Source organism: Colius striatus, chromosome 13 (assembly GCF_028858725.1).
Source record: "Colius striatus isolate bColStr4 chromosome 13, bColStr4.1.hap1, whole genome shotgun sequence".
In the NCBI taxonomy this organism is placed as follows: Eukaryota; Metazoa; Chordata; class Aves; order Coliiformes; family Coliidae; genus Colius; species Colius striatus.
The window spans coordinates 2,410,445-2,436,966 of record NC_084771.1 but is presented as its reverse complement, the minus strand read 5'-3'; the positions used below and the strand labels follow the sequence as shown (position 1 = coordinate 2,436,966).

The 26,522-nt window shown below is 53.7% G+C and overlaps 1 protein-coding gene across 4 annotated transcripts; it reads left to right on the top strand.

Moving 5' to 3' along the window:
- Positions 1 to 182: 182 nt before the first annotated feature.
- On the top strand, positions 183 to 26,522 carry LOC133626645 (nuclear pore glycoprotein p62-like). 4 transcript variants are annotated; one of them, XR_009819702.1, is made up of 16 exons: positions 183 to 500; positions 1,600 to 1,991; positions 3,456 to 3,566; positions 4,000 to 4,128; positions 5,451 to 5,546; positions 6,602 to 6,710; positions 6,966 to 7,110; positions 7,504 to 7,553; positions 7,675 to 7,809; positions 8,325 to 8,436; positions 9,307 to 9,373; positions 11,906 to 12,082; positions 12,217 to 12,372; positions 12,510 to 12,727; positions 13,022 to 13,078; positions 13,336 to 13,823. XR_009819702.1 is itself a non-coding variant. In XM_062007075.1 (12 exons), exons 1-12 carry the CDS (start codon positions 232 to 234, stop codon positions 26,490 to 26,492), a joined length of 1,788 nt encoding a protein of 595 aa, XP_061863059.1. In that variant the 5' UTR covers positions 183 to 231; the 3' UTR covers positions 26,493 to 26,522. The 4 variants fall into 4 exon arrangements, 3 of the variants coding, with proteins under 3 accessions (XP_061863059.1, XP_061863062.1, XP_061863061.1); XM_062007075.1 differs by lacking the exons at positions 11,906 to 12,082; positions 12,217 to 12,372; positions 12,510 to 12,727; positions 13,022 to 13,078; positions 13,336 to 13,823 and adding an exon at positions 26,320 to 26,522; XM_062007078.1 differs by lacking the exons at positions 11,906 to 12,082; positions 12,217 to 12,372; positions 12,510 to 12,727; positions 13,022 to 13,078; positions 13,336 to 13,823 and adding an exon at positions 10,643 to 10,686.

The following is a 26,522-nucleotide window of genomic DNA, read 5'->3' as shown; positions in this document are numbered from 1 at the left end:
AACCGCCGCCCCTCGCGCCTCGCCTCGACGTCACCAGCCAATCCGACCGGGCTTACCGGGAGTGGCGGCTGGAGCGGCCAATGACTGCTGAGGGCGGGGAAAACGCGGCCGGTGGTTGGCCGGCGACGGAGGGGGCGGTGCTTTGCTGGGCCGCGCGCGGGGCGGTTGGGTTTCCGCTTCCGGCCGGGGCTGGGCCTGGCTCCGGGGCTGGGGCTCCGTCCCGCAGCAGCCATGAGCTTCGGCTTCGGGTCGGGCGCGGCGGGCAGCGGCTTCGGTTTGGGCACACCGAAGACGACCGGCACCACGGCCACGACGGGCTTTTCGTTCTCCACGCCCGCCGCTTCGGGGGGCTTCAGCTTCGGCAGCACGGCCCAGACGCCGGCCAGCAGCCAGCCCTTCTCCTTCAGCAAGCCGGCCGCCGCCACGCAGCCCCCCAGCTTCAGCTTCGGGACGCCGACCACGGCGACTGCGGCTCCCACAACCACCGTGTTCCCTCTGGGGTGAGGGGCGCGGGGCCGACGGGCCCCGGGGAGCGGGTGCTGGGCGGCCCTGGGCGCTGGGGAGCACTGGCAGGGGCTGCCCAGATGGGCTGTGGAGGCTCCTTCTCTGGAGACATTCCAACCCAGCTGGAGGAGTTCCTGTGTGCCCTGCTCTAGGTGGTGCTGCCCTGGCAGGGGGGTTGCACTGGCTGAGCTCTGCAGGGGCTGCCCAGATGGGCTGTGGAGGCTCCTTCTCTGGAGACATCCCAACCCAGCTGGTTCCTGTGTGCCCTGCTCTAGGTGGTGCTGCCCTGGCAGGGGGGTTGCACTGGCTGAGCTTTCCAGGCCCCTCCCAGCCCTTGAGACTCTGTGTTTCTGTGGGCGATGCCCCTGGGAAGTGCAAGTAATTACTGCAAGTAATTCTCAGGCAGCAAACCCCTTACTCTTGTGCCCCAATTGACTGGAGCACTCTGGGAAGCATCTTTAGTGCAATGTGTTTGTGTCAGTGCTGCCTTTTTTCAGATGGGCATTGAGAATGAGCTGTTTCACATTTTGGTCTGTAATTGGGGTATGGATGCTTGCATGAAGAAATGATACAGCTTTGTGTCTCAGCATGAAACATCTTGTCCTTTCTGATCCAAATGTGGAGCACTCAGAATGTTTCTTCAGCCAAGTAGGACCATTTTGTCCTTGGGAGGGGCTGTAAGCTTGGAAGTGATTCTTCCAACCTGCTGTTGTTGAAGCTTGCCAGATGGGAGCATTGGGAAGGGAGCTGCAATGGGGACTGGCACTAAGAGTTAGTTGAAAAATATAGTCTTATATAGAAGAAGTGCAAAAGGAGGTGTGAGAGCTGAGAGAGTAAGCAACTTCACTTACACTGCTATAAATGTCTTCTGGTGCCTGGCTGGGTGAAGGTAATTTAAGAGGGAGTTAGTATAAAGAGACTGAAGAGGACTTCAGATGACAAGGGTTGTGGTGTAGACATTGCCAAACTTGCAACACACCCCTGACTGAGTGCATGGCCTTTGGAAGGGTGATTTCTGCTGGCAGCAAACTGTTAGAAAGCCTTGAAATTGAGTAGATATTCATCTCCAACAGATTGGCTTCTTTTCTTCTCTAGGATGAATGCACCAAAGTTAAGCTTTGGAGGCAGTGCTGCAACACAAGCTACTGGAATCGCAGGGGGCTTTGCATTTGGTAGGTCTGCACCAACCAGCGTGGCCTCGAGTCAAGCAGCAGCCCCTACTGGCTTTGTGTTTGGATCTGCTGGCACCACCACCAGCAGCAGCAGCAGCACCACCACAGCTCAGTCTGGGACAACTGGAGGATTTACTTTTTCCAGTGGTAGCACAACTCAGGCTGGCACAAGCACCTTCAACATCGGCACCGCAGCTCCCCAAGCACCATCCACCGGGCTGACCTTTGGGACAGCAACTGCTGCCACCACTGCTGCCACCTTGGGAACTGCAACCCAGTCAGCAGCCCCCTTCAGCCTTGGGGGACAGACCACAGGTGAGTGCCAGGGCTTCAGATGGCTGCTGTAGTCAGGAAGCCTGTCAGCACAGAGGATAGCTGGGGATGGTGTGGAGATCCACAGAGTCTCAAGGGCTGGAAGGGGCCTGGAGAGCTCATCCAGTGCAACTCCCCTGCCAGGGCAGCACCACCTAGAGTAAGGCACACTTGAACTCATCCAGCTGGGTTGGGATGTCTCCAGAGAAGGAGCCTCCACAGCCCATCTGGGCAGCCCCTGCCAGTGCTCCCTCACCTCAACAGGGAACAACTTTGTCCTTGTGTCTCTTTGGAACCTCAGTTTGTTGCCCCTTGTCCTGCCACTGGCCATCCCTGAGCACAGCCTGGCTCCAGCCTCCTCACACCCACCCTTGATGCATTTGTAACCATGAATTAGATTCTTCAACCTCCAGCTGCTGCTGGTGACAAATGAAGCTGCAATTGATGGGTTTTCTGAGATGCTTGCCTGGGGTCACCTGTGATGAATGACAACTGCTGGTGAGCCTTTGGGTTTAGGGAGTGAGGCTGAAATAGTTCTGCCAATGTGTGTAGAAAGTGCTTGTTGCATTTGAAGCCCTTCTAAAGTGTTTTGAATGGGTTTGCTGGTGCAGAGGGAAGGGGCTGGCAGTGATGGGGAGGAGGTGCTGCAGGATGAGCCTGGCCCACAATGCCAAAGGTAACCTCCCTGATGGCAGGAACCTGCCTCCTCCTGCAGAGCTTTTGGTCTACTTGTTGGTGACAGTGCCTGCCTTGGAGGGAAGGTCAGCAGCTCTGGGGCAGGGTGATGCTTGTCTGTGTCAGCATTATTCTTGGAAATCTTTTTTACACAATGCCTGTGTTAGCTCCAGTTCATTTCTGGGACAGTACAAGAGTACTTACCACACCAGCTCCAGAGGGAACTGCTGCAGAGAGGCCAGTGCAGGGCCACCCAGATGCTCAGGGGACTGGAGCATCTTCCTTGTGAGGAAAGGCTGCGGGCCCTGGGGCTGTTCAGGCTGGAGAAGAGGAGACTGAGGGGGCAGCTCATTCATAGCTCCAAATCTCTCACTGGTGGGTGTCAGGAGCTTGGGGCAGCACTTTCTCTCTGTTGTATCCAGTGCCAGGACAAGGGGTGATGGGATGAAGCTGCAACACAGACAGTTCCATTGAAACATAAGGAGAAAGTGTTTCAGTGCTGAGGTGAGGGAGCCCTGGCCCAGGCTGCCCAGGGAGGGTGTGGAGGCTCCTGCTCTGGAGCTCTTCAAGACCCTCCTGGCCATGTTCCTGTGGGAGCTGCTTTGGCAGGGGCTTGGGCTGGATGAGCTCTAAAGGTCCCTTCCAACCCCCACCATGCTGTGAGTCTATGACTGAATAACATTGTTTTTCTTATACTCCTACCCCTTCTACCTTGACTGTTGTGATCAGCAGAACCCACAGTGTCTCTGTAGTAAAACAACTGTAATTTCCATTTCCTTCTGCTTGTTGCAGGTCTAAGCTTTGGATCATTGACTTCAACAGCAGCCACTAGTGCACCCACAGCAACGCTGACTGCCAGTAGCAGCCAGGGACCTACTCTGGCCTTTGGAAGCAAACCTGGAGGTAGGAAATTGTTTCAGGAAATAATTACTTGAGACTTGGTGAATCTGCTGTCCTTCTGGGAATAGTTTTCTAAGCTGGAGTCTGGTAATGAGCTAGAAGTGCTTGTGAATTTGCAAGAGCATCAGTGATCTGTGGCAGTTCATACAGCCATTCACCTGAGCATCCCATGCTTTTGATTGTGTTCCCTGTGCCTTGTTCTCTTCTGTAATTCTTGCTTGAGTGCAGTGGGAAGGAGCCAGGGGTTTCAGGGGTACATTGTAATAAAGATAAGCCTGAAGTAGAAAACGAGGAGGAGTAGTTTGAAGCCCTTCCATCCTCAAAAGCCTGGTGGAAATGGGCAGATGTGTGTCCCCTCCTCAGCACGCCTCTTCTGAAATGGGTGAGAGCTTGCTGTGGTCTGGTTGTACAAGGTAGATGCTTTTTCTTTTTGCAGTAACATCCACAGCTGCCACAACTGCAGCCACCACCACAACCTCCATTCTTGGCACAACAGGGCCTACCCTGTTTTCATCTATAGTGAGTTCTTCAGCACCGACGTCGTCTACCGCCACAGGCCTCTCACGTAAGTCACAACATGCAGGTTTCATCTGTTAGGGGAATAAATGAGCAGCATGGTTGGTGGCAGCTGGTAGTGGTGGAGCTGTAGATGCTGGGGTAATAGAGAATTCAGAAGACCAGCTCTTCTCACTGTTTGCCACCTCCCCTCTTTGCAAACTGTCTTCAAAGGTGAGGCGTGAGAGTTTTGTTTAAGCTCAAGCACACTTTAGATTCAGAGTGGGCAAGCAACACAGGGCACTTTTAGCTGTTTTGGTGTTTCTCTGGGTAGTACCACCACAAATTAGCTTTCTAGTGGTGTTTTAGCTACTGTCTTGTTTTAGCTACTTGTCCTTGAGTCTGGTTATGTCAGTCCTTGACTCTTGCATTAAGTGTTTGCACGTCTTTACAGTGGCCTGGGATGGTAGAGATGCAGGGTGCCAAAAACAAATATTCCCACTACTATGTGCTTGCAAGTTTCCCTGCTAATAACTGGCAAGTTTCCTCTTGCAAAATGAGTTTCATGGCAGCAAGTAGTGTCAGTTTTCTGATAGCTTTAAAGGCAGTAGCCCAGGTTTGAAGACAGTCCTAACAGCTCCCTTTCTGAGTCTTCAGTGAGGCATTAACACTTCAGTTTCTTTTGATTATGGAAACTAGCTACAGCCAGTGTTGCTCTTTACCAGGGTTAATGCTACTGTTCCATACACCATGCTGTCCTACCCCTACCTCTAAGAATTTAGGCAGCTGCTCCCAAGGCCCTTCACAAGTTTTATGTTAAAGCCATGCTAATTATGTTTAGCTGATGAGCTGCTGCAGTTTGTAGATGCCACGTGCAGCAGTTTAATAACTTCTGTTTTGCCTAGCACTGCAGCACTTGCATTGCTACTCTAATTCCAAAACTGACCTTAATCTTAGTGTTTAAGAATGCTTTTAAGCAAGTGGGTGTTCTCTGTTTATCAGGGTATCTGAAATTTGTTGTTAGATGCTAATAGGGGGGTTGTTCCCAGGCAGCTGAGATGTGACCAGGGTGTTTCCTGTAGTATGTGCAATGGTATTGCTTTAGCTGTAGGCTTGTGCAGAGATTGCCTTTGCTGCCTGACAGTGTCCAGAAACCTTGGCTTCTCTTAGCATTTGATAGCAGTTAAATGTTAGATAATTCCAAACAGGTAAAGAGAAGCAATGGTAGCTTGGCACCAGGGTTGATAAAGTTGCCTGGAAGAATAACAATGATCCTCCTTAACACAAATACAGAGCAGACAGAGATGGGTGAGCAGGCAAGGGTAGAGCTTTTCAATGGGATGCTGTGTTTAATGGGTTATGCAAACTCTTAATATTGTCTTCTGTTTCCAGTTACTGCCCCTTCCACTGGGACAGCCAGTCTTGGATCACTTGGCTTTGGACTGAAGGTTCCTGGAACAACAGCTGGTACAACAAGCACTGCCACTAGTAAGAACTAGATGCTGCAAGTAGCTGAAGAGAAGGGAGCTCCACTAATGGGGCCACACTAATGTAGCAGTGCAGCAGTTCTAATTTCCAATGCTCTCCACATCTTTCCCTGATCCTCTTTTCCCATCTCCCCAAAGGCACAGTTACCTATGACTTCTGAGAGCCTGGCCACACACAGCAAAGGGACTGGGTTGAAGGAAGGCCCCTGGGCTTTGATGTTTAATCTGGATCAAGTCAACTAAATAGATTGACTGCCCCTGTTCTGGCCTGCCTGTGTAGTACAGAATTGCCCTGATGGATGAGGGAGAGGTGTCCAGATGGGGGAAGGGAGAAGGACTTTTAGGGAGAGAGGTTTTATGATTCAGTTACACCCCATTCATCTGTTTCTTCCATATGATGAGTTCTGAAGTGTTGGGTTTTATTAACTCTCCTTCAAAAGCAAACAAAGCAGAGATGAGTGCTGTTTGTGTCAGCCCTCGTGTGAAAACCTGCAGTGGAATCTGCTGCTGCACAGTGGTTGGGTTTGGGACTGCACATCCTTTCCTGCATGGGGTTACCAGTCAGTTTTCAGCATGATGACATGGCTGCTCAGCTCTCAAGGTCTCTCTCAAGCTTGTTTCTGATGTGACTGTGAAGAGTTTGAGCTTGGTGCCTAAAAGTGCTGTGTGAGGGGCTGACAGTAGCATCTGATAGCTGCTCTTAGTTTTGTGAAAACCTGGAGATCCCACCTCTTGCCAAGATGCAGGAGAGGAACTGGGTTTGCTGATAGTTGTTAGGTCTAATAGTAAAACATGAGACTGAGAGGGATGTGTGGGCAAATGTCCAGGGCTGCCAGTTCCTCACTTTACTGGACCTACTAGCTGGGTATGTACAGTGCACTGCCTTTGTGTCAAGGTGCCCTTCATTCCCTTCCTGGCAGACATAGGATTTGCTTTCTGTGTAAGGGACCTATTTGAGTTCATATTGCCCAGTGTTTGGAAGTGTGTGCTGGGCCTGTTCTCCATGTGTTAGATAGCAGATGTGTCCTGTTGCTTGACTTGCATCTCTTCTTTCAGGCACTACTACTGCTTCTGGCTTTGCTTTGAATCTTAAGCCATTAACTACAACTGGTGCCATTGGAGCTGTGACTTCTGCAGCTGCCATCACCACCACCACAGCCAGCAGGTGAGTGTGTTCCAGCCAGCCCCTGCCTCTTTGGAGGAGAAGCTGTTATTAGTGATGGGATCCTGGGGGGGAAGCAGGGATCTTGTCACCTTTATAGTTTGGAGTTTGATGTTGTGGTTTGGACTTTGTGGCACTTCCTCCCAGTGTCCAAAGAGAAGCTGTTATTAGTGATGGGATCCTGGGGGAGAAGCAGGGATCTTGTCACCTTTATAGTTTGGTGTTTGATCTTTTTGCCTTTGTGGCACTTCCTCCCAGTGCCCCTCCAGTGATGACTTATGCCCAGCTGGAGAGTTTGATAAACAAGTGGAGCCTGGAACTGGAAGACCAAGAGAAACACTTCCTTCACCAAGCCACACAAGTGAACGCCTGGGATCGGACGCTGATAGAGAATGGAGAGAAGGTCAGGCAATGTCCAGAGGAACCTGATTTTGCTTGCTTACATCCTTAAAGGCCATCAGGGTTAGAGATGCAACATCTAGTGGGACTTTCCCATCTGTATTTTACAAGCAGAATTGGATCTGTGTGCTTTTAAAAGACTCGCTTGTGTGTCTGTACTGGGCTACAGGCACTGAAACTTGGAAGTCTGTTCTGTGAGCTTACACCATGCTAACAACTTCCCTTAGGGTGGAGCTTTCAAAGCCAAACTTCCACTGTTCCATTTCTGGTCTGGAAGTCTTTATGGAACCATTTCTTGTGTCTGGTAGACGTTGGTATGGTGCTGGCTTCCTGTTCCACCACTCTCACGAGTTCACTTTGGAGTTTCACAATGTAATTAAGTGTCTTGTGTTTCCAGATTACTTCATTACACAGAGAAGTAGAGAAAGTGAAACTTGATCAGAAGAGGTATGAAACTATGAACACTTGATGGCATTGTTTGCTTTTTGCATGCTCCTGTGTTTGTGGTGTGGCAGATGTAGAGCTCACAGAACTTTTGAGTTGATTAGTTAATGTTTTTCCTTTTCAGACTGGATCAGGAGCTAGACTTCATTCTATCACAGCAGAAAGAGCTTGAAGACTTGTTGACCCCTCTGGAGGAGTCTGTGAAGGAACAGAGTGGGACCATCTACTTGCAGCATGCGGATGAAGAACGGGAGAGGACGTAAGGCAGGAAGCTCCTTGGAGCGTGTGATGAGCAGGCTGATGTGGTGGGGATCAGTCAGCAAGAAGCAGTGTTGGGATACATAGAATCATAGAATGGTAGGGGTTGGAAGGGACCTTTAGAGATCATCTAGTCCAACCCCCCTGCAGAAGCAGGTCAACCTAGATCAGGTCACACAGGAACATGTCCAGGCGGGTCTTGAAGACCTCCAAGGAAGGAGCCTGCACAACCCCTCTGGGCAGCCTGTTCCACTGCTCTGTGCAGTATTGATCCATCAATGGCCTTTGTCAAATATGTAATCCTGTTTTATGCATGGCAACTTAGATTTTATGCATTAGAAACAGGGGAGTGGTGACTGGAAACCCTCGAGTGGGCATGAAGAGCTCTTTAGCTGTTGGGTCGAACTGGCTGTCTGGGAAACGGTCTCAGAAAACTGGTGATTATTTAGCTGGTGTGACTGGGAGTGGGTTTGCTGAAGTACAATATTCTGCCCTTTGTTCCCACATGTTGTGCAGCTTTAAACTGGCTGAAAATATCGATGCTCAGTTGAAGCGGATGGCACAAGACCTGAAGGACATCACTGAGCACCTGAACACATCCCGAGGCCCAGCAGACACCAGCGACCCGGTAAACACAACCTTTCCTTGTTTGTTGGTAGGAGACAGAGGATATTGAAACAGTTCTAACTCTTCCATTTGTCTGAATGGAATGCATGGTGAATGCTGCTTGTAGCTTTAACCTTGGAGGAGTAGTTTGTCCCTGAGTTGGATCTCTTCTGGGTAAAACTACTCTGACACAATCCAGGCTGACTCACCTACGTGCTCTGCACTCCTCTTAAGAGTTTTCAAGGTCTTTCATTCTGGTGTGAACTCTGGTTATTTGCTTGTCTAATTTTACCCTGGATTACAACTTGTTTTAGAGGCCTGTCTCAATGTTGATGTGGTTACCTCCTCCACTGCCTGCATCTTTCTGGGGCAAACCTAAATCTTGTTCAGGGTGCCATCTGTAGCAGCTGATCCTTTTTCCTCACACTGCTTTTGTACCCTCATGAAAACAAGATCTGAATTACCAGCTCTTTCTGATATGTATTAAATGGATCTCAATATTCCTTGAGGGTTTACTGAGAAGCTCTTTTTCAGACACAATTTCCCTTCAGTGTTGCAGACTTGATTCTGGTTTTTTCCCCATTCCTTTTTGCTTTTGCCACCTCAAGCCCAAGATGATTAATGTGGTGATGTTTCCTATGTCTGAATTGGAATTAGCCTAAAGCCACAGGTGTGTGCTCTAAGCCAGTCTGTTTTCTTGATGGTAAAGAGAAGCAAAGCAACACAGTTGCTGCACACTTCCCTGGGAAGGTGGCTGCTCAGTGAGTGGAGCTGTACATATGAGAGATCTGATTGCATCACATTCCAAAGGCAGGGACAGGCAGGCTGGCTTTTACTGCTTTTAGATTTTATGTAGTGTAACAAAGGACTTGTACCTTCTCTTTCTCTTCAGCTTCAGCAGATCTGTAAAATCTTGAATGCTCACATGGATTCACTGCAGTGGATTGACCAGAACTCAGGTGAGTGTCATCTTGCAGCTTTTGGGGAATGTAAATAGAAGGTAGCATGTGTTTGAAGTGGGTTTGGAATGTGAAGGAGTTTCTGAAGATCCCTGAGGAGTCTTCTCCTCACCTCCAATGACACTGTCCTTTCTGTGCTCAAAATCTCTTGATGTGCATTAAAGGCCTCTGCTGAGAAGTAATTCCTGGCAACTGCTACTGTTTCACAAAAAGCACTGCTTGCAGTGCCTCAGTGCAGAGCAGAGGACTGAAAAGCCCTGTGCTGTGTTTTCTCAAGCTAAGGGTGAATATTTCAGCTTCTAAAATGTTTGTGAGTAGGAAAATTGGTGAGGGATGTGTGTGTGTGTGGTGAGTGTTCTCTGCTTCCCCCTCCTTCAGCAAGCCCCCTCCAGGCCAGCCTGAGCAGCAGGCATTTATCTGCAGGTGTGGAAATGGCACAGAAGTCGTGGGAGATGAAATGCAAAGCAGGAGATGCACTCGACAGTGAAAACTCGATGGTGTAGTTACTGTTGTTTCTTGTCCTGGATTCACCCTTTACTAGTATACCCCGGTGCCATACCCAATCAAGAAAGGAAGTTTTCGGAAGGGAGCGTCTCCTTGTGAGGGATTCGGGAATTGTGCACGGGTTTGGTGTGATGTTTGCAGCCACAGGGGGGCGTGGCAGAACAAAGCAGGACAAAGCAGGGCTCGTCTCACCAGCACGGCATCCCTCTGCCTGCCTGCAGTGCTGTGAAAGTGCCCGCTCCCAGTGCACTTCTAGAGCGAAAGCGGGCATCCTGCTGTGTTCAAATAGGAGTGTTGGCTTAGGGCAGGGACTGAAACATATGTGTGAACTTTCCCACATTCCAAACCTGCCTTCACCGGGAAATCTGCTGCAGCTCCTGTGGCAGCAGAATTCTGACTTTACAGAACTTGTGTGCAAATAGCAACCTGCTTCCTTTAGATTTCCCTAGAAGGGAGACCCATTTTTTCCTGCCATTCAGTACCAAAGAAGCTGCCTTATCAGTTAACAGTGATTCATTGTGTTTGCTGGGAAATGTACAACTAAAGGAAGAGTTGAGCTGTGGTTCACCTTCAAACAAGAAGGAAGCAATATGGCTAAGAAATTGCAAGGTTTTAAAAGAGGTTAATGCATCTCCCTGCTTCTGTGGGGTTCTTGGAGAGGAGCTTCTGTTGCTGTGTGCACTTAGTGGAAAAATGATACCATGTTGGGGTAAGCCTTCACACAGCCTGGGAAGGAAACATTCCTTAACTTGCTTTTTGTCTTAGGAAACCAAATCAAAACCCCACAAAACTAGAACTAGGACATCTGTGCTGTAGGTGATATTACCAGGTTTGTCTCCTGTGGAACACCTGCAGGACTGTTTCCCAACAGCCAGTTTCTGGGCACACTCATATTCACAGAGTCTCAAGGGCTGGAGGGGGGCTGCAGAGCTCATCCAGTGCAACCCCCCCAGCCAGAGCAGCAGCACCTAGAGCAGGGCACACAGGAACCAGCTGGGTTGGAATGTCTCCAGAGAAAGAGCTTCCACAGCCCATCTGGGCAGCCCCTGCCAGTGCTGTCTCACCTCAACAGGGAACAACTTTGTCCTTGAAAAGTGACAAACTGAAATGTGTTGCTTCATCTCTTACTGCCATATTCTGGGTTTGGCATGCTGCACAACATAAACCCCAGCCTGGACTGGCTGTCTCCAAGCCCCAGGCTGTAACATCATGCTGTGGCCCTGTTGGAGAGCCTCTGATAAGCTTTCACAGAATGAAATTAGAAATTGCCTTAGCTTGTGCCCGGGATGTTTTGTACCTTGCCATGACTGGTGCATTTAAACTTGCTGATCAGTCAGTGTCTTCTGTGTATCCAAAGCAGAGATGTGCAAATAACAGCTGATCTGTGTTGTGACTGCTAGTGCTCTGCAGCCTTTCTGTGCACTCACACCATCCTCCTTTTTGCTGGATATAGTGTACAGCTTGTTATGGCTGTGTGACACCCTGCCAGAAAATGTCTGTATACTTCTCACTGCCAGTCAGTGGGGTCTCAACCAGCTTCAGAATTGGGCACAGAGGAACCTGCTGAGGTTCACCAAGAGCAAGGGCAGAGTCCTGCAGCTGGGGAGGAACAACCCCCTGCACCAGGCCAGGCTGGGGATGACCTGCTGGAGAGCAGCTCCAGGAGACAGACCTGGGAGTGCTGGGTGATAAGAAACTGCCCATGAGCAGCAACGTGGCCTCGTGGGCAAGAAGCCAATGGCAGCCTGGGGGCATCCAGCAGAGTGTGGGCAGCAGGGCCAGGGACATGCAGCTGGGACATGGGGCTGGGTGAGGGGAGCTGGGGGACATGCAGCTGGGGCTTGGCTGTGCTTTGGGAGCTCTGGCAGCTCCTGCCAGCCCTCCTGCCTCCCTGCTGGCCTCCCCAAGTCCCTTGAGGCAGGCCTTTGGCTTCTGGCTCCCGAGGCAGCAGCATGGGGTTGAAGCACTGGAGTGATTTTGGCAGTGCAGCTTTTCACGGCTTCACCACAAGCATCGTGTTGCACACAGGCCAAAAGCATGTGGATCCTGCAGGAAAGCCTCCTGGAGCTACTGCAGGACCTAGATGACGAGGTGGTTGAAACGACCCTCTCCTTGCTCAAAATGATGCTCCAGGCTGCCAACAGCCCAGTTTGCAGCACCCTCGTTCTGGAGCTGACTGGGAGGCTCCAGCCACTCTTTCACCACGTAAGGCTTTGTGTCCCCCACCACAGGCACTGGCTGCTGCCAGGAACCTTTGTGCTCTGTGCATTTTCAGAGCCATGCCCAGGTGGGCCTGCAGCAGCCGGTGCTGAGCTCTTGTCCTCTTTCTTTTCCACCAGACCACCAGCAGTGTGCAGCTGCTCTCCCTTGAGCTCTTCCAACGTCTGATGCAGTCTGTCAACAAAAAGGAAAGACAGCCGATGAAGACACGGGTGTATGAGAACGTGATCGAACTGCTCTGCCTCCTGCATGCCGAGAGCCCGGAGGTGGCAGAGGTGAGGATCTCTGACCTGCCCATGTCCCCGCGGGAGGTCCCCAGGGCCAGGAAGGGCCATGAGCTTTGCCCGGGTGAGAGGACGCCCGTCCTGTGCCCTGGGCAGCGGTAGCATCTCCCTGCTCTGTGTGTCTGCAGGCCTCTCGGGTAACCCTGCTTGGAGCTGCCGCCTTCCTGAAGAAGAGGAGGCTCAGAAAGCTCCCGGAGAAGAGGAAGACATTGGAAGTGGGCAATGTCCCCTGTCCGTCTGCAGCTGTCAGGGTGCGGCAGCAGAGCCGCGCACTATGTACAGCAGGCAGCGCGGTGCCTTTGGAGCCATCAGCAGCCCATACGAGAGGCGGCCGTCAGGTTCCTGGGTGAGACACAGCCCCTGTCCCTCCCTGCCCCGCTGCAGCTCGGCCCCAGCCCCGGCTGTGGCGCGGCCGCAGGAATCAGCCGCGTGGCTGCGGAGCCGCGAGTGCCCGGTGCAGGGCCCTGGCGCCCGCGGGGCTCCCTGCGCCCTGTGCCAGCCCTGCCCTGCGCCTGGCGCTCGCTCGCCCGGGGAAGAGCCTGGGCTCAGCCCTGCCAAGGGGAGGGGGGCGTGTGGCCGGGCTGCAGGGACCTGTGAGGCAACTGTGCCGCTGGGGCACTGACCGACTGTGCGTTCGCAGGGCTCGCCGGGCAGCACCTGAGGGGGCATCAGGAATTGCTGCAGCCCATCCATGAGGGTGAGTGAGGGCAGCGGGGCGGCAGCGGGGACTGGCAGGGAGGAGGAGAGGCCCTGGGAAGGGAGCTGCGGCCCCTGCCCCGGCCAGGGAGAGCAGAGAGAGATGTCAGGAGCCCGGGGGGTATTCAGCACCTTCCGGCTGATGCCGTTGGGCCCGGCTCCCTCTGGGCTGTGGGAACAGCTGGGGGTTGCCCTGGCAGGAGGGGTTCCTGGGGTGAACACAGGCTCTGATCTCAGCTCTGTTCCTCTCTGTTGCAGCCCTTGAAAACCTGCCAGAAGACACCGTCTCGTCAGTAGCAAACCTGGCAGCTCAAACGCAGTGCACCCTGAGAGATGCAGAGAGAGCAGCTCCCTCCAGACTCAGCCTGCGAGAGTGGCTCCGCAGGGCCTGGAGCAGACGGCCTTCTCTCTGGGCCCGTCGCTGACCGGGCAGCTGCAGCTCTGAGCGGGGCCCATGCCAGGGGCTATTCCATGAGCTCCTCCCTGTGCTCCATGGCAAACCTTGGACCTACCAGCAGTTTTCTTTTGCATCGTTGCTCAGTAGTTTAGACACCGAGTTTAGCACTTGGGTTTCTTCCAGTTTGTGTACGTTTGATTTTCTGGCTTTCTTCACCCTGTGAGAACCATTTTCTACAGCTGGAAACTCTTTGTTACCCTTCGTGTCAACAAAACTGGATTTGTTCCGTGTTGTTTGAGGGACGCAAAGTGCTTTGGTAAAAACAATAAAGCTCCGTCATCAAACCTTAACCAGTGCTCCCCATGTCTGGCCTGTCACGTTTCAAGCAGTAGCTCAAGAAGTCCCAGGGACGGACAGAGTTCTTCAAACAGCATGACAGAACCAAATATTTGTAGGTACAAATATGACTTGGACCAGCCAGCTTGAATAAAGATGGTGGGGACAAGTTAATGCAGCTGGCAAGCTACTTCCAACTATCAGAAACAGGTGCTGCAAGTTAATCAGTTGGGCCCTGGGTGATCACATGGGCAGAAGCAGCATATAAGGAAGTAGCCAGCCAAGGAAGGGTGGCTTTGAGTCCCTCTGTTGGTTGCACTGTGTTGGCTGTGTATGTCTCTGCAGGTGCATTACCCAGCCTCTCTACATCTTTGAATGAATCTTGCTTGCACCGTTACAACAGGAAGGTGTCCAAGTGGGTTTGGAAACCTCCCAAGAAGGAGCCTCCACACCCTCCCTGGGCAGCCTGGGCCAGGGCTCCCTCACCTCAACAGGAAAGAAGCTTTTCCTTAAGGGGAATTGTTTGTGTTACAGCTTTTGTTCAATACCCCCTGTCCTGTCACTGGACACTACAGGAAAAACCCTCCCTGCTGCCTCATCTCCTTGGCATGCAGCTTTCAGCACTTGTAAGTATTAACGAGGTCCCCCCTCAGTCTCCTCCAAGCTGAACTGTCCAAAGTCCAGCAGCCTTTCCTCAGAAGGAAGATGCTCCAGTCCCCTGAGCATCTGGGTGTCCCTGCACTGGCCTCTCTGCAGCAGTTCCCTGTCCCTCTGCAGCTGGGGAGCCCACAACTGGGCACAGGACTCCAGCTGAGGCCTCAGCAGATGTGGCAGAGCAGAGGGGGAGCAGAAGCTCCCTGGCCCTGCTGCCCACACTCTGCTGGATGCCCCCAGGCTGCCATTGGCTTCTTGCCCACGAGGCCACGTTGCTGCTCATGGTCTGTTATCACCCAGCACTGCCAGGACGTGCAGCTGACCTGGGGCCTGTGCTGGAGGATGGCTTCAAGCCCAGTCAAAACAGCTTTATGAAGGGCAGGTCCTGCTGGACCAATCTGATCTCCTTCTATGACAAGGTGACCTGCTTAGTGGGTGAGGGAAAGGCACACAGGAACTTGTCCAGCTGGATTGGAATGTCTCCAGGGAATGAGCCTCCACAGCCCATCTGGGCAACCCCTGCCAGTGCTCCCTCACCTCAACAGGGAACAAGTTTGTCCTTGTGTCTCTTTGGCACCTCTTCAGTTACAGCTTGTGCCTGTTGCCTGTTTAGTGGTGACATTCAGGATGAGTTGTTGCATCACCTTTCCAGGGATGGAGGTCAGGCTGACCAGCCTGTGGTTTCCTGGCTCATCCTTCCTGCCCTTGTTGCAGCCTGCAGTGACATTGGCCTGTCTCCAGCCCTCAGGCACCTCGCCTGTGCTCCATGATTGATCAAAAATGATGGAGAGAGGCTCAGCAATCACATCAGCTGCTCCCTCAGCACTCTCGGATGCATCCCATCAGGACCCATTGACTTATGAGCCTCAAGCTTGGCCAGCAAATCTTTAACTTCTTCCTCTTCCACCCAGGCCAAGTGCTCTGCTGTCCAGGCCATCCTACTGTCCTTGCTGGACTGGGCTTCTCGAGGGCTGGCCTTGTCTGTACAGACTGTAGCAAAGAAGGCATTCAGTAGTTCGGCCTCTGCATCCCCTGTCACCAGGGCACCCTCTGTGTTCAGCAGTGGGCCCACGGCGCCCCTCATCTTCCTTTTGCTGTTGATGTCATGACAAACACCTTCTTGCTTTGCTTTACTTTCTTGGCCAGGTTGAATTCTAGAAGGGCTTTGGCCTTCTTGGTGGCACCCCTGCATGCTCTGGCAATGTTGTGTACTCTTCCCAAGAAGCCAGGCCCCGTTTCCACCTCTCAGAGATGGCTGCTTTCGGCCTGAGCTGTCCCAGCAGATCCTTGCTCACCCATGGAGGCCTCCAGCCTCCGTTCCTACATGTGGGGACACACTGATCCTGGGCTTGGAGGAAGTGGTGCTTGAAGCATAGAATTCAACTATTTCATGGCCAAAGCCTCTCATTGCCCCTCCCAGGACTCGTTTTGAGGGTGCAAAACCTTAGGTTTCAGGACCATCACTTTCAGACACAAACCCTAATTTCAGAGTTCACAGCCTCAAGTTTAATTCCAAAGCCAGGTGCCCCCCATGATGCCATCCCCCTTGCCCCTTCCTGTGCCCCAAATGATGCCATCCCCCCTTCCTGTGCCCCCCACGATGCCATCCCCCCTTCCTGTGCCCCCCATGATTCCATCCCCCTTCCCATGCCCCCGATGATGCCATCCCCCCTTGCCTCTTCCCATGCCCCCCATGATGCTATCCCCCCTTCCCATGCCCCCTGCCGCGAAGTTTTCGGCTCTTGGCCTGAAAAACCCAGGCTCGAAGCCTGAAACCCAGGCACGAAGCCTGAAAAACCCAGGCTCAAAGCCTGAAACCCAGGCACGAAGCCTGAAACCCAGGCACGAAGCCTGAAACCCAGGCACAGAGGCCTGAAACCCAGGCACGAAGCCTGAAACCCAGGCACGAAGGCCTGAAACCCAGGCACAGAGGCCTGAAACCCAGGCACAGAGGCCTGAAACCCAGGCACAAAGGCCTGAAACCCAGGCACGAAGCCTGAAACCCAGGCACGAAGCCTGAAACCCAGGCACGAAGCCTGAAACCAGACGCTAAGTCTGAAAAACCCAGGCACGAAGCCTACTTCATGCGGCGATCAACCCAGGGTCCTATTCTCAGCTGGGTGGGAAGAAATCAGTCCTACTCAATGTGAGTGATAGCAGAAATCTTCTTCTTGATTGAGAGCAGGCTCTAACTTATATACACAGCAGCTTCAAAACTAGCTCAGCAACAGCAGCTAATAGATTACATTCTTGTGTTCATCCTACTTGCGGTTTCTGCGATAAGCAAGCTCCCTCACATTTTCCCATCTTGTTTTTCCCCCGTAGTTGTTTTCCACCTTGGGCTGTTACCTCGTTAGCTGAAAACAGCCCGACCTTGAAGGAACAGAAAGCGGCCTGCTGTCTGCGTGACAGCAACTGCTTTAACCATGGCTCTGACTCTGGTCTTGGTTGTGCATTAAATTCATATAACTAGAACTCAGATTGCCTTGCCCCATCAGGCCTAACATTATACTCTGGGATCCATGTCCATTCTCCCTTAACCACTCCTCAACAAATCCCCCGTTTTGTTTTTGCACAATCAAGACTGAGTCAGTCAATGTATGCACTGCCTTCATAATACAACTATATACTATTCTAAACATTACAAGCAAAAGCAAAATAACCAAAATCCATCTTAACCCTTCTTTGATTAACATAGTCAGCCAAGGTGACAACCCCCCAAAAGCTGATTGAAGCCAATTATCAAAAGGGTTATAACCCACCGTAATATTCTTAGCATGAACCTTTAAATATGCCAAAGCTTTGTGAATAGATTCATTATGATCAGAAAGATTAAAACAACACATGCCTTCAAAGTCTTGGCATCCATGCCCTTGTGCCAATAGCAAAAAATCAATAGCTGCACGATCTTGCAATAAGGCATGTCTAAGGCTTTTCTGGTCTGCTAGCAATTTTTCAATAACATCAGTAGGAACATTAGCTTGCTGCTCCGACCAACACACTAGTTTTTCTAACTGCCGTAAGGCCTGGGCTGCAGCCAACCCAGGTACAAATGCTGAAGCAAATACATTCGCCGTAATGGACCACAATTGTCCTTTACCATCACAATCTCCTTTTAAGTTGTGGGTGTTTCTTGTTTTCTGTAACTTGGTAATTTTTAACCAGTCCTGCTGTCGAGGAGCAAACAAAGTTAGTTTCCCTAAATAACATGGTTTCTAGATCTCTCTCTTGATCTACAGTAAATGCCTCCTCCTGAGCAATGAGGATATCATGCATACAATGATACACAAGTGCATGTCTAATACTACTTACATCACTAATCAAGCCTTCTAATGTCATTGAAGTTTGGTTACTTTGTTTGCTAAGCCAGCATCCTAATTTGCATAGCTGAGTTAATAAAGCAGATACTCTTACATCTGGAGCAAATATACTAGTTGCTATTATTGCTGAGGAAGACCAAAGGTAACATGGTCATCACATTCACCAGTAAATGCATGCACAAATTGTTTTGGACAATGATGTTTCTAAATCATTGTGTGATTAGGCATCAAGATCGTCAGTTGTCCCAAACTGTGTGGTCCCCTGTGTAATCTCGAGGGTATCCCAGGCCATGCCTGGTCCCCACAGACCAGAAAAATTCCCTTTGGTAACTGCATAGGCACAAGACTAGACCTGGATCTTTTTGGTGAAGTATAATTGCACGAAGATGTTGTGTTCTTATACATGCCCAGGATGGGATCCACATTCTGTCCCAAATGTTTTGGTATTGCTGGTAAAATTAAACATAACACAAAAATCCATCTTTATAGATCTCAATAATTCTAACTCCTGTGGCTCTGTTGTCATTATTGGCAACCATGAAATGATCAAATCCCAGCTGTCAACTTTGCCATTACCCTTAACTAAGGGATTTGTTTTTAATGCCTTTGGTACAGGCCATTGTGCCACAGCTGATGGAATTCCCACCAAACAGGTAGAAAAAGGATTATCTGGAGTGGCCATTGATAAACATATTGTAGACTGATTGATTGCTTTGGCCAGTGTAACCCACATGTTTTGCTTGGTTTGTTGAAATTGCCTAAAACCATTTACCACAATCATTTGAAGCATCAACAGTGTGACAAAATCCTTTTTTTTTTTTTACTTCTGATAAAAAAAAAAATCTTTCACCAATGAGTCTAAAACACAAACCACCTTTTAGCTTCTCAATGTCAAATGTTCTGTTCCTGACACCTAAAACACCTTAGAAAGTTTCCACTGTAAGAAAACCAATATTCATCATCACATTTACAGCAAAATGCATAACATCACGACCAACAGTTTTTACACTCGTTGAGGCAAGGGATTGAGGATGGAAAGGACGAGCCCAGCGGTTCGCGAGGGCTGATGTCAGCGCGGTGTGTGTGGGGGGGGCTCCGGAGACACCGACCGGGCGCGGGAAGCGGCTGCGCGGCGGCGGCTGCGGATGGAAGGGGCGGGGGGGGTCTGGCTCACTCCGTGCCGGCCCCGGCCCCGGCGGCGCAGTCGGTATTACGCTCTCCCGTGTTTTCTTTGTCTCCCCTCTCGTGCCCGATGGTGCCCAGTCTAACACGGGGTCGCGCTCCCCCACTCTCCTCTGATCGTCCTGCGCTGCACCCCCGCCCGACTCCGCCCGCTCGGCATTGCCCTGCGAGTCGTCCCAGGGGTAACTCGGCGGGTTGGGCTCTGAATGGGGAGTAGCTCTCCCGCGGGGGCTCTGCTCCGAAGTCCCTTCGCCTCTCTGACTTTGTAAAAACTCTTGTGTAGAGAAGAACTTTTTTTTGTTGTTGTTGTTTTTTTTTCTCTCAGCACGCCCCGCTCAGCGCCGGGCGGCACCGGGCTGGCTTTCAGTGGCCACAGGCTGTGTTTCCATGGTCTCTTGTCGCTCCAGTTTCTTTAATACTTCCTGCAGGAACCTGTCCGTTCCCTTGTCTGTCTCCTTCAGCCTCGGCGCAACAGTCAACGCCTGGGCTGCAGCCATGGCCACACGCTGTTCTGCTTGCATTTCTTTTAAAGTATTTATCACGTCTCTCCAAACGAGACCTAAATTTTTACTGATCTTACTATTGTCCTTATCACCACTAATAGTGGCTTCCCAGAGAAGGTTTCCAATTTCTCGCCACTCACCAGAAAAGGGAGGTGAGACATAATTAGTCCTGATACCAAACAGTCCAGCTGTTGGCTCGGCTACAGTCTCGGGCATATCAAGCCGCTGAGTTACAGCAGCGGTCAAATCCTTTTCCAACTTATACTTTTTCAAACAGTTAATTACTTCGCTCCACGGTTTCATCAGTTTCCGAGCAGTTTTCTCTTCATCTATAACCAAGTCCCAAAGATAAGTCCCATATGCTCTCCACTCCTTCTCATCAAAATATTTCTCAGAGTCTTTAAAAAAGCCTTTACAATTACTATGTACAAGTAGACCAGACAAATCGGTCAGTTTAAAGTCCACCCCCTGCTTTTCTAAAAAGCGATGTAAAAGTGAGAGTGCTGCCTCCTTTTCCATGTTGTCGGATCCTCGTCTCACCGCAACCTGTAGTCACTCCCCCGGGTACAGCAACCTCTGCTTGGGATCCGGCAGGCTTCCTCCGACGACTGCCTCTGCCTCTGGATTTTCAAGTCTCAGCTCCCCGCAGGCAGGCTCTTTACCCAGTAACACCCAGTGAAAGGTCCCTGTTCGGGCGCCATATGCCGCGAAGTTTTCGGCTCTTGGCCTGAAAAACCCAGGCTCGAAGCCTGAAACCCAGGCACGAAGCCTGAAACCCAGGCACGAAGCCTGAAACCCAGGCACAGAGGCCTGAAACCCAGGCACAAAGCCTGAAACCCAGGCACGAAGGCCTGAAACCCAGGCACGAAGCCTGAAACCCAGGCACGAAGCCTGAAACCCAGGCACGAAGCCTGAAACCCAGGCACAAAGGCCTGAAACCAGACGCTAAGTCTGAAAAACCCAGGCTCGAAGCCTACTTCATGCGGCGATCAACCCAGGGTCCTATTCTCAGCTGGGTGGGAAGAAATCAGTCCTACTCAATGTGAGTGATAGCAGAAATCTTCTTCTTTATTGAGAGCAGGCTCTAACTTATATACACAGCAGCTTCAAACCTAGCTCAGCAACAGCAGCTAATAGATTACATTCTTGTGTTCATCCTACTTGAGGTTTCAGCAATAAGCAAGCTCCCTCACATTTTCCCATCTTGTTTTTCCCCCGTAGTTGTTTTCCACCTTGGGCTGTTACCTCGTTAGCTGAAAACAGCCCGACCTTGAAGGAACAGAAAGCGGCCTGCTGTCTGCTTGACAGCAACTGCTTTAACCATGGCTCTGACTCTGGTCTTGATTGTGCATTAAATTCATATAACTAGAACTCAGATTGCCTTGCCCCATCAGGCCTAACATTATACTCTGGGATCCATGTCCATTCTCCCTTAACCACTCCTCAACACCCCCCATGATTCCACCCCCCTTCCCGTGCCGCCCATGATGCCATCCCCCTTCCCGTGCCCCACATGATGCCATCCCCCCTTCCCGTGCCCCCATGATGCCATCCCCCCTTCCCGTGCCCCACACTGGGCGGCAGCTCAGAACGGGGCCCTTTGTGACGTCACCCCCAGCGCAGGGCCTTTGGCAGCAGCCGCCTGCCCCAGCCAGTGTCTGTTGAGACAGCCATGGGGCAGGTCAGGAGCAGGGAGCTGAGGAGCGCCCTGAGCCAGCGCAGCTTCTCTTTGACACAGTCCCTGACAATCTCCGAGAGACGAGGCGCCTTGCAAAGGCTTCGCCATTCCCGCCCTGACCGCATTCGTGTGCCCTCCCCGAGCGTGCCGACAGTCGCCAGCTCCTCGAAGGGAGCTGGGAAGGAGGATGGGGCTCCCGGCGCTACGAAAAAGAAACTCAAGCACCGCGTGACATGGGACGAAACCCTGGTGTATGCGATGGGTTCTGACTCATCGGAAGATGGTGAGTGAGGGGCTCCAGCATCGCAAGGTTGTTGTGGATTGAGACAAGGGCAGGGAGGGCTCGCTGTCAGTTAGGGTTAAAGGGTAAGACAGACTCCAGCACTCGACTGAGAGAGGAAAGCAGGAAAGTTTATCCTACAAGAAACAGAATGGAATTAAAGCAAAAAGGGAGTAGGATGATGAGAAAATCACAACCAGCACTTTAAGATCTCCCTCCCCCATCCCTCCTTTCTTCCTGGGCCCAGCTCACTGCTCCCCATATCTCTACCTCCTCCCCCCTCAGCAGCTCAGGGAGGCAGGGACTGGGGGATGTGGTCAGTCTCTCACAGATGGGCTCTGCCACTTCTCTCTGCTCAGATGAGGACAACTCCTGGCATCCTTCCCCTGCTCCAACACGGGGTTCCTCCCCCGGGACACAGTCCTGAACCAACTTCTCTGGTGGGGGTTGTTCCCAGCAGCTGCGGCTTCCGCCCATACAGGGTCCCTCACACGGGGGACAGTCCTTGGGGAATATCTCAGGCGTGGATTCTTCACCACGGTTGCAGTTTCTGCAGTTGCAGGGTCCCTCTCTCGGGATAAGGCCTCTTCTGGGCATAAGCTGAATGAGCTGCTTTGTCGTGGGTTCCTCCCCACAGTTACAGCTGTGGATATTGGGTCCCTTCCTTGGGACACGGCCTCCTCCTCTCTTTCATCACTGACCTTGGAGTCCACGTGGTTGTTTCTCTTGCTGTTCCCATCCTTGCACCACCACCAGCCCGAAAAGAAAAGGCAGAGAAGGAAGAAGATGGAGGAAGATGGAGGAAGAAACCTCCTCTTCCGGCTTCTTCTTCAAAAGTGATGGTGGAGGTGGCTCATTGGCTCAGCCCCGGCAGTAGGTCTGGCTCAGAGCTGGGGAGAGTTGCGAGCAACTTCTCACAGGAGCCATCTTTACAGCCCCTTCCCCCTTACGAGAAGAAGCTATCATGCCAAACCACGACACCCAGGGAGGCTGTGCCCAGGAAGGGGGCATGGGGACAAAGGGCAGAGCTCCTTCCTCTGCCCACTCCTGCCCGCAGCTCTGCTCTACAGCCCTCCCTGCTCTTCCTCCTCTGCTAGGTTCTGTAGTGCGTTGGCGGAAGAGAAGGTCCGTCTTGGTGGCCATCGAAGCCATGCAGGACACCAGCCGGAAAGACAAGCAGTGGGCCAGGAGGGTGCTGAACGAGGCCATGAGCGAGCCTGACCCCTGGATGGGCGATGTAAGTAGCCTCTGGCTGAGCTGCCCTGCCCTCGAGGCCTTTGCTCCTGCTTTTGCCTTGCCTTGCCTCTCCGAGAGGGGTGGGAAGGGGCAGCTGAGGAAAGGGCCGCGCTCCAGACAGTCCGTGTCCCCTCCAGGTGTCAGACGTCGTCAGCTCCATCCACAAGAGCTTGGAGAACACCAGCAAACTGGCAGCCCGGCGGAGCCTGATGGGCCTGATTGTCCCGCTGGCCCACAGCTACCCCAGGGCGCTGGTTGACAGCATGTCCAGCCAAATCCCACTGTCTGACAGGTATCAGCCCCCCCAGCCCCGAGGAGCAGGGCCCACCGCCCCTGCACACTTGCCAGCCACCACGCTCCTCCCTGCCCCACGGGGAACCCCCTCCCCTCAGCCTTCTCCTGCTTGCCCACGGGCCAGGGGCCTTGGGCAGGGCCAGGGCTGCGTGACAGCCCCGCTGACCAAATGCTCTGGACTTGGCAGCGCCGGCCTGGCCATGTGGGAGACGCTGCTGCTCCAGGACGTGGCACTGCCGGACTTCTTCCACAAGCTGCTGGATGTCGCTGACGATTGGAACCGGCAGCTGGGCCCTGAGGAGCAGCAGACCAAGGACGTGAAGCAGATGGTAAGGAACCAGCCCTGGCTGAGGACAAGAGGCTGCTGATGGTCAGAGGGCAGGAGGAGTGGGCAAAGCTGCCGTGCGGTCCTGCGCGGGCAGGGCTGCCCCGGGACCCTGCTCCGAGCTGCCCGTGGGAAGCAGGAGCCCCACAGGCTCTGCCCCTCTCTCACCACTTTGTCTCTTTGTCTCAGGTGCAAGAGTTCGACGCTGAAGGGAAGAGCACTGACCTCCTGCAGCTGCTCCAGAAGTACCTGAGGAGCCCAGAGATGAGGGAGAACCGCGTGTTGGTGCTCACGGGTCTCCGCGCCCTCTCACGGAGACATCAGACGGTGAGCGAGGTGTCGAGTGGAGCCACGTTGGCCCACACGGAGGTTTAGCCCTGGCTGGGGGTCAGGAGGCGGGGGGACGGCTCCAAGCGCCCTTCCTGCCGTGGACGGGGCTGGTGGGTGCCTGGGGAGCTTTCCAGGGTCAGGGTTCCCCAGCCATCTGCCCCGCTGGGGTGGTTGGACAAAGCAGCGGCTGAGCAGCGCACAGGGAGTCTCTGCTGCCCTCCCCTGGCCCTGCTCCTCTGCCTGCCACGGCCACCACCAGCCAGGAGCCCGCTGCAGCGACTCCTGTGCCGGGAGCCGGGGGGAGCCTGGTGCTCAGCGGCCAGAGCACGTTGGCCAGGGTGGGTGGTCTTTGCCCCGCCTCACAGGAAATCTCTGCTTCACCCAGGCAAAAGAAATGGTGTTCCTGCTGCCAGATATTGCAGAGACGCTGCAGGATGCCAACATGGAGGTGAGGGCTCGGGCCCTGGCTGTCCTGCAGAACGTGATGTTTCACCTGGAGGGACAGCTCGCCAGCTGCATCGCCGTCCAGCTCTTGGAGCCGCTGCTGCCGCTCTTTGACGACGTAAGGCCTCTGTGGGAGCTGAGCCCAGAGCATCTCCCCTCCCATCGGCCTCCCTCGTGCTTCTGCTCATCCTGCCCTGCCCTCCTCTCTGCCAGGAGTGCCTCCAGCTGCGGCAGCTCTCCATCAGCTTCTTCCAAGAGCTGGTGGGGACTGTGGAGCGCCAGGACATGAAGAAGATGAAGAGCCATTTGAGGAGGGCGCTGGTCCCGCTCTACTTCCGCAGCAGCGACCATTGTGAGAGCGTGGCCGAGGTACAGATTGCAAAGCGGGCCGGCGATGCGGGGAAGGGGGAGAAGAGACCCCGGGGGTGGCCGAGGCTCATGGGTGGGGGCTGCTGGCAGCTGGCACGGACGTTGCCCACCCTGCCTGCCCTGGCGCAGCAGCTCTCAGCAGCCACTGCCCGTGGCCACCCGGGGCCTGAATGCACCCCATGGGCTTTCCTGATTTCCCCAGGGGTGCGGCCGGTGGGGTCCATCTGCCCAGAGCAGCCCAGGCCTTTAGTGGCCTAAAGGCCCCTGGACGTGCCCCTGGCAGGTGCCGCTGGCTCCGGCCCGCCCCAGTGTCTCTGGGACGGCCCCTCAGCTCTCCGGGATCTCGCTGCTGCTGGCCGGCAGCACCAGGCAGCTGCGGTGCTGGCTGCCCCATGTCCCTGCCCCGGGCACTGCCCCCCGCTCGGGCTCTGCCTCTCCCCATACGGGGCTGGGAACAGCAGGCCGCCTGGCCAAGAGGAGCGGGACGCCGGCTCTCCTTCCCCAAGCCGTGATGCCAGTTCCCATCCTCTGCTGCTCTGCAGGTGGCTCAGCACACCCTCCTGGCTGTGATGGACGTCCTGCGGTGCAAAAAGCCCACGCGCTTCATCGGCTCCGAGGACTCGTGGAGGATCCCAGAGTGCCTGGTGAGGACAAAGGCCCGGGCCCGCAGCCTGGAGCCCTCCAGCACAGAGGCCCCAGGGGCTCTTCTCCAGCCACGCTCCCCTCCCCACCCCGCAGGCCGCTGGAGGAGACCCCAGTCCTTTTGGCAGCCCGGACAGATGGGCAGAGGGGTCTTGGCACCCCAGAGCCGCCTCTGCCTGCGGCTCCGTACCTCGGCCCCACAGGCCTCTGCCGGGGAGATGGCCATGCCCGGGCTGGGAAGGGGATCAGCGGGAGAAGGGACTGCTCTGGCCGGCAGTGGAGGGTCCATCCCAGCCTCTTACTCTCTCCAGGTGAGGAAGGACAGGCGAAGAGCTGACATGTACCTGCAGCAGAGCCTGCGGTACCTCCAGGACTCGCAGGGCAGCGTGCGAGCGGCGGCCATCAGGTTTGTGGGTGAGTTGCAGCCCCCAGAGCCCCTCTCCTGGCAGCCCGGCCCCGCTGCTGCCGGCAGCGAGGGGCAGCTGGGGACGTGCTGGGCGGCAGCAGCTCTGACGGGGCTCTCTGCTCAGGGGTTGCTGCGCGATTCTCCAGGGACAGGAGCGAGGAGAGGCTGAGAGAGATCCACTGCGGTGAGTACGGCTGGGGCTGGGACGGCCCTTCCTTGCTCTGCGCCAGGGAAACGCTGGCAGGGCAGAGGAGAGGCTTGGGAGCTCTGAGGCCTTCCTGAGCAGCAGCTCCCAGCACATGCCCTGGTGCCACGTGCTCCTGCTGCCAGGGCGAGAGCCGCGTGGGGCCGGCAGGGTCTGGAGGGGCTGCCCGGGGCGGCCATACACAAGCCACGGGGGTTCATCCCGGCCCTTTCTCCTTCTGCCACAGCCCTCCAGGCCCTGCAGACAGACCCCGAGCCCTCCATCTGCTGCCTGGCCACTCAGACCCGCTGGATCCTGCCGTCTGCAAGGCAGCAGCGCTCGCTGCGGAGCTTGTGTGCCAAGTGCTGCTGGTTCTTCCAAGCCAAGCGCCGGTACGTCTCTGCTGGGGAAAGTGACTGAGTTTGATGTTTTGTGGTCAGGGTTTGACATGACAGCCGTTTCTGGGAAGGGGGAAGGGGCTGTAAAGATGGCTCCTGTAAGAAGTCGCTGGAAACCCTGCCCAGCTCTGAGCCAGCCCCACTGCTGGGGCTGAGCCAATGAGCCGCCTCCACCATCACTTTTGGAGAAGCTGGAAAATGACGGTTCTTCCTGTTTCTTCCTCCTCCTGTCCCTCCTTCTTCTCTGTCTGCTGGCGATGCAAGGAGTGGGAAGAGTGAGAGAAACAACCACGCGGACTCCAAGGTCAGTGAGGAAAGAGAGGAGGTGTGAAGAATCCACGCCAGAGATGTTCCCCAAGGACTGTGTCCCGTGGTTGTCATTTTCTCATCATCCTGCTCCCTTTTTGCTTTTGTTCCGTTCTGTTTCATGTTGGTAGCAGAATAAACTTTCCTCCTTTCCTCTCTCA